The following is a 13,546-nucleotide window of genomic DNA, read 5'->3' as shown; positions in this document are numbered from 1 at the left end:
TGACCCTGGACACCAAGGGTTCTCTGTGCTTGACAGCCTAATGAGTGGAGGAGGAGACTTGGGGATAGGAAGTGAGCTCACTCGGGGGCTTTGGCAAGACGGATCCGAAGGGTTAGGGCCCCAATGTTGTAAATGACTCAACAGTTCATGTCAAACGAGGCTAAACGATTTCCTTTTCACAATGCAGAGAATTATAACCCATTTCAGGGAGGTCCAGCAAATTCATCTTTCGTGAAATATTTTGGTCACAGCAGATACGTTAAATCAATGTATATTCTCACGTAAAACGGCTGTCGATAAGCCTTTTGGCGCACACACACGCCCACTCAACAATTGTGCGATCATCCGTCCACGCAGCTACTTCTGCCCCACGGTCCGTCAATGATCACCGTGCTGGGCAACTGGCGCTGTGCACGTGATTCTGCGTGGCCGCCCGTCTGCCCACTCGATATCGTGCCGCGCCCCTTCTCCCCCACCACCACCACTCATCCACAGAAGACACTTGTACTGCACCCCCGGGTCTCACACGTTGGCTCTGGGCCACCAATTGTAAACCCCTGGCTTAAACGCTTGTCCTAAAGTAATTGAATTTGGAAATGTATTTTTTTATGTGAAGCCAAGTGGATTTAACCCGTGTGTGACTTCACAGATTAGTTAGGTGGATATTTTTTTGGGGGGGGTTACTGATTTTAGCACAGCTTCTTCGACTTATATTTAATATTTTAGACAACCTCTTAAATCCTTCTTCCTCTTGGAATTATTGAGAATTTTTTTTTAACGATCAATGCTTCATTTCAAGTCTTAGCGAGCACCGAATGCATGGTTTGGCAGAAAGGAGGCGCCTATCGACTATATTGATGAAAATAAATGTATTGATACTACCTTCATTAGGTTTGGCTGTGCTGTGCCAAAAATGAACAGAAACTACATTTCAACCAACACATTTGACTTTAAATAATAATAATACATTATTTAATGTCCTGAAACCTTTGATTGATCCTTGACCTCAGCAGAAAAGAAGCTATTTTTTCGTAGCAACGTATAAAAATGCCAAACTTAGCCTCACAATGAAGGCAATTATTTCCATTGAGTTAGACACAGACGTCAAAACATTGCAAAGGTTCAGGGAGTGGGTAGTCATGGGGGGGAGCCTCCGTCAAACTAGCCAGTCACCCATGGATTGATCGAACGCCCCAAAAATCCACAAGTCACGCCTGCTATGTTTCCATGCCCTCGGCCGGCCTCCATCTACGAACATGAAATTTTACCCAGCGTGCACCGTCTGCCCATCAGCTGGCGCGTCGGGGACTGGGGCAGCTGTTCCGTCACTTGCGGCGCAGGTGAGCAGACGCGGCCCGTGCGTTGCATGAGCTCCGGCCGGAATGGCAGCGTCGGCGGCCAAGACGGGCGGGTGCCGTCCTCGGCAGCTGCTGCTGCTCCTGCTGACCAATCGGCGTGCCTCGCCTCCCTGGGGCCTGCCCCGGCCTCTCGGCAGAGCTGCTCCCTCGAGCCCTGTCCACAGTGGATCACTGGATCCTGGGAGCCGGTGAGTGACGTCCACCACGGAGATAACAGCAGGGCGATCCTGGCCCCGCTCGCCCCGTGGGGCCATTAGTTCACTCTCCATGGGAATTGAGCTTCCAGGGCCCACGGTCTCAACTATCCTGCTAGATCACTGCTCAGTCTAGGATTCTTGGGAGACGGTGCTGTCCTCTGAGCCTGTGTGGGGGACTATAGGCCTCGTGATACAGGGTGCTTCAAAAAAATGTTTAAACTTCTGAGAATTTGCAACAATACCACGAGAAATGTGCCTCCGGGCTCTGGAGACCACCTGGAGAAGATTCCAGGCATCTGTTGACAACGATGGCAAACAGGTGGAGAATGACTTTTTGAAGCTATTAACATACATTTGTTATCATGTTACAGTGTATTATCCGTTATTTTTCCATTAAAAACGATAGTCCCATATAAGTGTTAACATTTTTTAAAACACCCTGTATATACACACACACACAGCTTAGCTCATGCTGGCTTCATTATTGATGTTTTTCCACTTTCGGAGTTTGGGAAACATGAGATGGTATTTTATACGTTTAAATGTTCAGGCCTTGAAATCCTCACGGTGCGTAGTACTTGTCTAGATCACCGGAGACTCGTGGCAAGGCATGGACCCTCTCCCTTGTGTTCTATAGATATACAAACATCATCATAGAAGAACTCACGGTCATGATCCAAGGTAGGATCGGCCCACGGACTTAATCTGGCTCACGATCCCTCAGCTCTTACAGAGGTGGAGCAAAGGAATGTAGTTTGTGGACAGGTCCTAAATGCATTGTTTCATCCCAGAACTATGAAAGGTCGGGGATGGCTTGGAGAGACCCTCCCCCGATCGTTTAAAGAATCATGAAGTGTTGCTACATTGCGCAGGTATATAGTGCGCTGGTCACGTGGGTTTGAATGGTTCATGAGAGTCAACTTGCGGTGTGATTGTGGTCCACGTGAGGGATAATAGTGAAGAGCCGTAGCGCTTCCTCAAGTGTTGCTCAACAGCGGCTGAGAGCCCTGGAGAACATTTTACTCATTGCCCTCATCCAACTTCCCTCCCGATTGCAACTCGTAGTCTTTTCAGGCTGCTGTCATTCGTCTTACCAAGTTGGGATCTGTTCGGGGGGGGGGTTCCCCATTTTAAGGCCGCAGTGTAATTGACGAATGTGTTGACTTATTGTAGTTTCAACTTACGCACCACTGCCAACGCAGTGTCACCAAACTATTTAGCCCTGTTCGGTTGTTAATACATCGTGGTGCCTCCAGACGTCTGTGTGTGCCTCGTGAGACACACACGACACACATATCGATTTACTGATATGAGAGGAGTGGTGGCACAATGGTTTGCACACCATGCTCTTCAACTCGGTGAACGGATTTTGATTCCCAACCACGGCTAACACCGGCGGTGAGGAATATCTGAACTGGTCAGGGATCCACACCCTCCTTTATCAACCGGCACTGACCAGCGGAGTGAAGTACGGTGATCTAACCCCCATGACCGTACGAAAGTTGAAATTATTTCGCACTGTACGTAGCCAACCGTACTAATCGGAGGTGTGGGGGAAGGACAACGAACTAAACACTACAAATAGGAGACCTTGACAAGACGCTGTGAAATTGTATAATTGCTATCATCCAGATGTTGACCTTCAACCTGCCTCTCAATAAAAAATAAACTAAATGAAATATTGGGAGTCCGTTACACACCACCACTTTTCCACTGTACAACTGAGCCAAACCAGGGCCATGCTGAGTCAGCACAGCACGGCTCTGGAGGTGCCAGCTTGTTTGCCGACTGCAGAAGTCGACCCTTACCCTGCCACTGACGTCTCGCACAGACACCAAACGAGCCGAGGCACATCGAGATGACATGGTGATGCCACGTGCTCACACGCCGCTGACTGACGTCACGCGCGATGAACACGTCGTTAGCCTCGGAGCTGGCCCTGCTCGGCCTCGAGCGAGATTCCGAGGCCTTGTAAAGCCAGCGGAGCACGGTTTGGTTCCGGCTTGGTACGAAAAATATCCAGTGGAACATCAACGGTGCTGTGTGCTAACTCGGCTCAGATGTGCCGGTGGAAAAAGGGGTATTGGTGACAGCGCTCTTGTGTTTGTGTGTTTGGCCGGGCATGGTGCTGGCCACCTACTCCCTCGTGCGCCGTGCCAGCCATCATAGGTGCTGCTCGCTAACAGCCCTTGCCCCAACAGTCTGCGAAGGCTCTAGCGGGTGGGGATCTTTGTCCTTGTTCGTGACAGTGCTCAGCGGAGTGTGGACAGGGCCGCCAGCAGCGCCAGGTGTCGTGCGGATCCGGCGACGGCGGCTGTGAGCAGCAGGGGGCACCGCCCTCCGAGCGGGAGTGCAACCTGGGTCCGTGCCGCAACCCCGAGTGGAGCGTCAGTCCCTGGAGCGAGGTGAACCCGATGTGACATCTTCTTTCGTCTTACTGCGCTATCGGCGTCACGCTGCGAGAGACACGTGCCCGTTTGAGACTCTCGCTCATGGCAGATCTGTTGCATGACCTCTGATTAACACGGCCGGCTACGTACGGTGGCAAAGAAGTTAAATATGCATGCGGCATGCATACATAATCGTCGGTACGGCACAGTCAATGTTCAATCGATGAACTCGCAACACTTGAGAACCCAGTTTAATTATAAATAGCTGAAGCCCAGATTCGAACTCAGCATCCCCATCAGTTCTGGTTCAACTGCCCAGCCACCTCGGGAGGGAGGGCAGCCTGAATAGACAGAAGCTCAATAGTAATGACAGCACAGGGGAATTGCGCTGGGGTAGTGGGTGGATTTAGACTCGCCCGGAAGCCAGGCAGCAGGGCCCTCACGTGGCGCTGCGGGTCTCTCGCCCCCCCCCCACCCCAGTGCTCGGCGACGTGCGGCACCGGCGTGCAGACCCGGGCGGTGACGTGCGGCACCGGCGCGCAGACGCGGGCCGCTCAGCTGGCGCAGTGCAGCCCCGCCGGCATGCCCCCCGCCAGGCAGCCGTGCGAGCGCGCCGCGTGCCCCCCGCAGAGCTTCAGCTGGTTCGAGGGGCCCTGGGGGCTGGTGGGTGCCGAAGCAACGGACACACACGCACGCATTTCAACGAACACTGCTCGAGAAGGGAAAGGCTGAAAGCTTGCAGACATGCTGCGTCGATCGTCACGCAGAGATGGGCAAAATACATTCAAATTACATATTACGGGAGGAACGAGATTCCTCCCGTAATATGTACAATTTACCGGTTATGTTTACCGATTATGCAGTTAATTATTGACATTATCTGCAATTTAGATTATGCTACTCTCTGTTTACGTGACCGCGTTCGGCTGAATATGCCTAAACCCTGTCAGATATGACAAGCCAAACGGGGGTTGAGCACGGTTAGTTCTTGGTGGGAGACGGAAATTTCCAGGCTTGGACTGCACAGTGGCCGGACAATTGTAGCACCGCAACGCGCTCTACACAGTGTTTGTAAGGAGCAGTGTCCCCTCCAATACGTGGCCTTTCCTCAAGGATTTCGGTTTCCTCCCACATGCCAAACACTTATTAAAAAGGGAATTATCCACACATCCCGATTCCAAACCCTCCTGAGGCTTTCCTTTCTAAAAAAACTAATAATTGTTATTTCCTCTAGTTTCAACACGGTCATTAAAATTGACAAACAAAAAATAAATCGTTCCTTATTGGATTAAATAACCAGGGCCAACAAAAATCGGCTTGGTCGAAAGGCAGTTCCTGTAAATATTTACAAAAAAAGATAGCCGGATTTTAATTTGGTATCAAAAGAGCATTGCTCTCCACTGCCGTGCGGCTCTCATCTTGCAGACAGCCTCCCTGATTAACGCGCCACATGAACTCTCTCTCTGGATCTCAACACCACATGAACTCTCTCTCTGGATCTCAACACCACATGAACTCTCTCTCTGGATCTCAACGCCACATGAACACTCTCTCTGGATCTCAACACCACATGAACTCTCTCTCTGGATCTCAACACCACATGAACACTCTCTCTGGATCTCAACACCACATGAACTCTCTCTCTGGATCTCAACACCACATGAACTCTCTCTCTGGATCTCAACACCACATGAACTCTCTCTCTGGATCTCAACATCACATGAACACTCTCTCTGGATCTCAGCACCACATGAACTCTCTCTCTGGATCTCAACACCACATGAACACTCTCTCTGGATCTCAACACCACATGAACACTCTCTCTGGATCTCAACACCACATGAACTCTCTCTCTGGATCTCAACACCACATGAACACTCTCTCTGGATCTCAACACCACATGAACTCTCTCTCTCTGGATCTCAACACCACATGAACACTCTCTCTGGATCTCAACACCACATGAACTCTCTCTCTGGATCTCAACACCACATGAACTCTCTCTCTGGATCTCAACACCACATGAACTTTCTCTCTGGATCTCAACACCACATGAACTCTCTCTCTGGATCTCAACACCACATGAACTCTCTCTCTGGATCTCAACACCACATGAACTCTCTCTCTGGATCTCAACATCACATGAACACTCTCTCTGGATCTCAGCACCACATGAACTCTCTCTCTGGATCTCAACACCACATGAACACTCTCTCTGGATCTCAACACCACATGAACACTCTCTCTGGATCTCAACACCACATGAACTCTCTCTCTCTGGATCTCAACACCACATGAACACTCTCTCTGGATCTCAACACCACATGAACTCTCTCTCTGGATCTCAACACCACATGAACTCTCTCTCTGGATCTCAACACCACATGAACTTTCTCTCTGGATCTCAACACCACATGAACTCTCTCTCTGGATCTCAACACCACATGAACTCTCTCTCTGGATCTCAACACCACATGAACACTCTCTCTGGATCTCAACACCACATGAACTCTCTCTCTGGATCTCAACACCACATGAACTTTCTCTCTGGATCTCAACACCACATGAACTCTCTCTCTGGATCTCAACACCACATGAACTTTCTCTCTGGATCTCAACACCACATGAACTTTCTCTCTGGATCTCAACACCACATGAACTCTCTCTCTGGATCTCAACACCACATGAACTTTCTCTCTGGATCTCAACACCACATGAACTCTCTCTCTGGATCTCAACACCACATGAACTTTCTCTCTGGATCTCAACACCACATGAACTCTCTCTCTGGATCTCAACACCACATGAACTTTCTCTCTGGATCTCAACACCACATGAACTTTCTCTCTGGATCTCAACACCACATGAACTCTCTCTCTGGATCTCAACACCACATGAACTTTCTCTCTGGATCTCAACACCACATGAACTTTCTCTCTGGATCTCAACACCACATGAACTTTCTCTCTGGATCTCAACACCGCTGCAAGCCACTTCCCCATCTCAAGCTTCTTCCGATTTTACGATTGTTGTATGCTGCTGAAAAAATTGGCAGAAAATGTAATTCCACCTTCACATTTCACACCTCTGATTAGCACGGTTGGCTACGTACAGTGCGAAATAAGTTCAGCATACATACATTAATTCGTCCTCATTTAATAATGATTTCAAAAATACATTTGAACTTAAACTACGCCTCACAGCGTTCGCGCATTCTCGACGAGTGAAAATGACTCAGAGGGGCACAGAGGAACCGCAGACGAGTGGGAAAGGCAGCAGCCAAGTGGGGAGCCGGCACCAAATCCAACCCCCCCACCCCCTCCAAGCTCTGCGGTCCTCTGTATATGAAGGTGTTATTGGCCAATCAATGAGTGTTTACATGCGCGAGAAAACTTGAGCACTCAGAGAAAAAAACACGTGTCAAATTGAATGGGTGCCGTCCACATTTTGCAGGACCGCATTCTTACAGCGAGCCAGGGAGTGGAGCTTCGACGCCCATGGGAAGGGCGTTTCACACCACGTGTGCGATCCACCAAGCCCGCACCTCCACAGTGCTGGTTTACAGGCGTGCATTGAGCCACCACCGCCTGGCTCAGATCTCCCTCTATCGCTCTCAGCCAGTGCTCATCGCTGCAAGGCCCGCGGGCCACTGGCGGCCCCCCTCATGGCCTTTAGTGAGGCCCCTGACGTGCGGCCCCCGACAATACACAGAGTGACCCCCCCCCCCCCCCCATCATCATCATCGTCGTGCCGCTGTCAAATCCCCTCTTAACGGTTTCAAACGTGTGGCGGCCCTCACACTGATGATGTCTTATCGGCAAAAGTGCCCCCCCCGACCCCCCTCTAAACATTAGTGAAGAACATTGATCTACGTACTCGGGCGCTTTCCGACGAACGTTCACTCCCGCGGCAGTGCTCGGTGAGCTGCGGCGGTGGCCTGCGCAAGCGCCAGGCCCTCTGCTACAACGAGGACTTCGAGGTGATGGACCCGCGGATGTGCGGCGAGGAAAGCCATCCCACCGAGGAAGAGGCCTGCAACACTCAGCCGTGCTACCTGCCGCAGGGTGGGGTGCCCAGCAAGCTCATTCATGCCGTCTCACCGACGCGTCGGCCGTTTAGTCAGACTCACCGTCACCATAACGCACACGCTCACACACACGCACGCACACACACGCGCACACACACACGCTCACACACACACACGCTCGCACACACGCACGCACACACGCACACACACGCACACACGCACACACACACGCACACACACACGCTCACACTCGCACACACACACGCACGCTCACACACACGCACGCACACACGCACACACACACGCTCACACACACATACACATGCTCACACACACGCACGCACACACACAGGCACACACACACGCTCACACATGCACGCTCACACACGCACACGCACACACACACGCACACACACACGCACACACACACGTACACACGCACGCACACGCGCTCACACACACGCACGCACACACACACGCACGCACACACGCACACACACACGCACACACGCGCATTGGCGGTCACAATACAGCGTGCAGTGGAAGTTATATCACACAACTTAGACAAAACCAGAAACATTCAACAATTAACAATAACCAGTGGAAAATTCGTAGTTATAACTTAAATCCCATTTAGGTATATTTTAGCTTTTTACGAAATCGATCAAAACTGCTTACATTCACAATGACCAATTGACAATTCCCATTGTACCTTAAAAATTGGATGAAAATTAAAGGGTTTTTGACCTCAAGAGAGATGCAATGCCTTTCCACGAACGAATTTACAAGTGTAGTATTTACTCTTTTCGGGCAAGACAGAGCAATTTGGCCCAAGTCTTTCAATACAATGATTTAAATGTGTAATGCATAATAAACCAGATAAACGTGGTGCAAATGTCTTTCATAAACTCCTCAAATACAAAGTGCAAAGTGATGTGATTATCAAAGTGGTGATTATTACTTTGTATTAATGAACAAAAAGAGTTCACAATGTGTGTGCCTCACCATCGTGTTGCATAACAAACTCTTTCACAATTGTCTGATGCGTCGGGTTGAGAGCCCCCTGTAATGGCTACACAACCGTAAAACTCACTTTTTTGCTGCGATTTCACAGAAGTGCCGAGCCAGGCGAACCCCTTGGGATTCGACAGCACACGGCACCGGGTTTACTCCCTACAAGGTCAGGCAGCATCCGGCAACCATGCAGGACGTGCAGAGAGAGGCGTCAAAGATGTCACGATCCCTGTTACTCCATCACAACGCTGTAACAACCAAATACAGAGACAAAGATCCCCCGTATAGCCTTTACCAGACTGGTCAGAGAAGTGCTGTTAGCGAGCACCTATAAAGGCTGGCACGGCACCCGAGGGGGTGGGTGGCCAGCACACCACGCCCGGCAGCCTTTATCTCCCCAGTCGCGATGTCTAGACACCGCACCGGGTACTCATTTGAGGCCGAGTAGACCTAGGGGAGGCCCAGGACCGGTTCAGATAATCATCACTAGGCGTTGGCCACGAGCGAGAATCGAACTCGGGTCGCCGGGTTCGTAGCGCGGGGCGCGCTCACCGCTGCACCGCCGCTCCCCGCCGCCGTCCTTCCACGCGTGCACCACCGAGCGTGGCTCCCCGTGCGTGCATGCAGGAGGCGCGTCCACTCGGGGGCAGTCCGAGCGCGTGGACGAGCGTCCCAAGCGCGTGGGTGAGCATCCCGAGCGCGTGGGCGAGCGTCCCGAGCGCGTGGGCGAGCGTCCCAAGCACGTGGGTGAGCGTCCCGAGCGCGAGGGCTGCGCTGACTCCTATTACGGCTGCTGCCCCGACGGGAGGAACCCGGCGCATGGCCACCGCGGCGAGGGCTGCCCCGACGTCTCCTGTTACCAAACCAGGTGCCGCACGATTCCACCCTCCCCCCCCCCCCCCCCCATGACAAGTTCAGAAATCGATCGGTTGATTGATCGGTCGACCGAGTCAATCGACTCGGTCTGTCGATGCGCAATGTGCGACCAAATATCAGGAACCAAACCGATTTCGGGGCAGCGCTGGATTAGCACGGTTGGATACGTGCGGTTTGGTGTGCAGAAGGCAGAGAGACGTCCTCGAAATTGATCAATGAGGAGTACTTGTAATCGGCCACCAAAGTCACCGGACTTCTATCCGTTACATGTTATGAACAAAGTGACATTGTGGAGAAAGGTTTACACGTTTCCTTTTGCTGTTATTTATCCCAAACGACGACACACTTCTTTAACGATCCCGTGCATTCTCAACTCCAGGATGCTTCAGTGTTACCAAACGTTTTGCCCTGCCTGCTCGGGTTTCAGCCTCGGCGGATTAAAAGCATCGAGGAGCTCGCGCGGCCTCGTGAATTAATGTTGACATGAAAACGGCTGGCCACGTTACTTTATGGCAATGAATGAATGTTATCATCGCCATTAATATCGCAGGCCGTCGTGAGCCAGTCATGTTTTGTTGACTCTCCACACGGGGTTAAGCAGTCAAAAGAGACACAAAAAAGGGCAGTTGCTCATTATTTTCTCCAGGAAAATGTTTGAAGAGCGAGCGGAGAAATGTAAATTACTTTGTGGGGATCTGTTGGAGGAGGCTTGAGATGGTTGCATCTGCTCTTGTTCTCATTAGCGTTTCCCTCCTTTGGAGATTACCTTGGTGGGGGGTGGGGGGGAGGTCGGATTTCGGGGTTTTAAACAACGAGGAGCAGCTGCTAAGCGTTGAGAAGATGTGTTACGGTAGAGAATACCTTTCTCTGCTGCCAACTGCTTCGCGTTTTAGATCCCGGACCCCTGCAAAAGTTAAGAGCTGGTTTCCACTCAAAGGCGTGTTGGGCCGCGATAATCAGCTGTTCACGGTCTGGATCCTGTGGTGCAAACTCCACATTACCATGCCAGGGGTGGTCTATCCATAGGACCACTGCTGATTTCCCACGAAAGTGGTACTCGTTTTATTGCTGTCGGTGGCGGGATGATAGGCCGATTCAATCCTCGACCACAATTTGAACTCACAAGCCTGCTGATCGTGAACCCCGTGTGCCAGCCACTGAACCACGTGGCGAGATGCAGCGTGATGCACATTGCGACGCACAGGGCAGCCCAAAACGTGGCTTACCGAGGTGTTTCCTAGCTAAGGCCATCCCGTGACGCCGGCACATCCGGGCAGCCCAATTCCTCCACTTGTCACGGTCTTGAGCCGTCACTCGGAGCTCTCCCCACATAATCGCACCTGCAAATACAAAATGCTTTTGCGATATCTTTTACGAGATTATATATGAGTTTCTCTTCTATTTACACAGTAATGCCCAATTGAACCATTGTTCACCCGGCCACATGCACGGCAACGTATACAAAAGTTAAGGTGAAGGTGCAGCCCTGCAATTGTTTGCTCAAGCCTCTGCCGGCAGAAGCGCCGCCGGGAATAGATGACGCTCAAGATGGCATTTGGCCTACTCTTCCACACTGGCGAAATGTCTTGAAAGAGTTGGAGGTATCCACACTTTACCCCACTAGACATGACCTGCAGATCGACCTTGTTAACAAATTATACTGCTTGGGTGGACAGAGGCAAGAGGTTCCAAGAAATTTGCCCCATCGTTTAAACCGCCGCTCAGGGTGAACTAATTGAACCGGCGACCTCTGCATTGCAAGTCCAGCGTGGCGAACGATTGCACCGCGGCAGCGTCCCTCGCTCTCTTAAACCGCGCCCCGTTTAACCGCCGGCTCACCGGGGCAGGTTTGGCTGCTGCCCCGATGGCGTGAATGCAGCCAGGGGGACCGATGCCCTGGGCTGCCCCTCGGGCTACGACGGAGGAGAGGAGCGCGGGCCCGAGGAGGAGGAGGAGGAGCCCCACGGGAGGGAGCGCGAGCGCCCGCGGGAGTCGGCGGTCGCAGCCGGCCAGGTGATCGTCGCACGCAGCGGCGCTCCACAGTTGTGGCAGTAAAATACTCGAGAGGGGGGAACGAGTGTGTCCGCCTCTCTGGTGGCCACGGCCTCAGGGCAGCTTCTCTCCATTTCGGCAGCACGTGGACACTGAACATCCCCCCCAATCACGCACACGCCACCACCCCACCCAACTCCACTCACCCACCACTTTCAAAATGAAAAAAATGCAATAATGGAGAAGATGGAGTATCTGTACAGTATTGCAAGATAACTATGTTAGAAATGCATTTGCGTGGTGTTTATTTGTTTATTTACTCACCCACCCAGGAAAGGCTTGCTGAGTCACGAGACATTTCCAGGAGAGTTTTTCATCGTGACGTTTTGGCTTTTCAATCGAGCGTTTTGCGTGTGCGTCGGAAACTTGAGTACCCAGAGAAAACCACCCAGCATGCACGGGAATAACACGGACAGATCCACAAGGATGGGATCACAAACCCCCTGGTTGTACAGCCATCTCCTGGCCACCTTGTGGCACAGCAGATTTGAGAGTTTCACAAATCTACATGACCCACCAACCCTTGCCTCCGTAGCGTACATCACCGCACCACGCTGGAGATGCGTGGCTTACATCTACGGCACTTTAGCACGCTGTAAACATACGCCGCGTACGTTGGCTGTGGCTCACGACACCAACTCGGTGAAGAAACGTCTCAAGTTCCTCTTCTTGTCTCTGCGCGCCCCGTCACATTGTCTCCTCCAGCCGGTTGAGCGGGCTGCTCATCCTCCTGCTGCTGCGGAAGATTGCCACGGACAGAGGTTCGGCTGCTGCCCTGACCACGTGTCCCCGGCACTGGGACCCAGTGGGGAGGGCTGCTCGGGCATCCGTGACGGAGGTGAACATTATGCCGTCTCTCCCATAACCACGTGACTCTCTCCCATAACCACGTGACTCTCTCCCGTAACCACGTGACTCTCTCCCGTGCGCCCATGGCTCTCGCTGCACACGAGAGCTGGACTGTCTGATTATTTAAGCAATACATTTCTCTCCCGCGAATCGGTTTGATTGCACTTCCTCTCATGGTTGATATTCGTGTAGAGCAACAAATATGATTTTACATCGAGGTGGATGAGCCAGATGATTGCGTCAGGAGTAGCGGAACGTATCTCTGTGATGATGCCTCCTTTGTATTTGTGAATCGGGTACCAAGTCATTATGTGATCCATGGCTGTTCTGGGTCAGTATAGTCGTACACGGGAGAGTTTTTACTTTAAAATGTGCGAATAAACTATCCGCATTTGCCACGGTTTGTGCAGATGATGCAGTTTAGGGTTATGGCCGATGAGCTTCGCAGATGATCAACGGCAGGGGGATCGTTTGCTTTCGGTATTTCATGCGGTCTTTGTTGGCAACTTCTTGTTAACTCCATTCGGCTTTCCAATGACGGTGAAAATGTGTCAATGATGCTCATAATGATGAAACTGATGCTAATGTTGATGATGATCCTGATGACGATCATGTTGATAATGATGATGATGGTGCTGCTGCTTATGATGCTCACAGTGATGATGATGATGACGATCATTAAGCTGATGCTGCTGCTTATGATAATGATGATGGTCATGTTGACGATAGTGAAAGTAATGCTCATCTTGATGATCATGACGATACTCATGGTGATGACAGTCA

At 51.4% G+C, this 13,546-nt stretch overlaps 1 protein-coding gene across 1 annotated transcript in view; it reads left to right on the top strand.

Annotated features, from left to right (window-relative positions):
- The window catches only part of PAPLN (papilin, proteoglycan like sulfated glycoprotein), a 55,032-nt gene that overhangs the window by 29,550 nt on the left and 11,936 nt on the right, over positions 1-13,546 (top strand). Inside the window, exons 13-20 of the mRNA XM_078864676.1 lie at positions 1,294-1,546; positions 3,805-3,960; positions 4,426-4,608; positions 7,859-8,158; positions 9,101-9,152; positions 9,614-9,854; positions 11,710-11,875; positions 12,620-12,752. Of these exons, the coding sequence (XP_078720802.1) occupies positions 1,294-1,546; positions 3,805-3,960; positions 4,426-4,608; positions 7,859-8,158; positions 9,101-9,152; positions 9,614-9,854; positions 11,710-11,875; positions 12,620-12,752 (1,484 nt within the window). The remainder of the gene's footprint in view (positions 1-1,293; positions 1,547-3,804; positions 3,961-4,425; positions 4,609-7,858; positions 8,159-9,100; positions 9,153-9,613; positions 9,855-11,709; positions 11,876-12,619; positions 12,753-13,546) is intronic.

This window comes from Lampetra fluviatilis, chromosome 18, assembly GCF_964198595.1.
Source record: "Lampetra fluviatilis chromosome 18, kcLamFluv1.1, whole genome shotgun sequence".
Taxonomy (NCBI): Eukaryota; Metazoa; Chordata; class Hyperoartia; order Petromyzontiformes; family Petromyzontidae; genus Lampetra; species Lampetra fluviatilis.
Note: the sequence above shows the minus strand (reverse complement) of the source record. Positions and strands in the feature narration are given on the sequence as shown.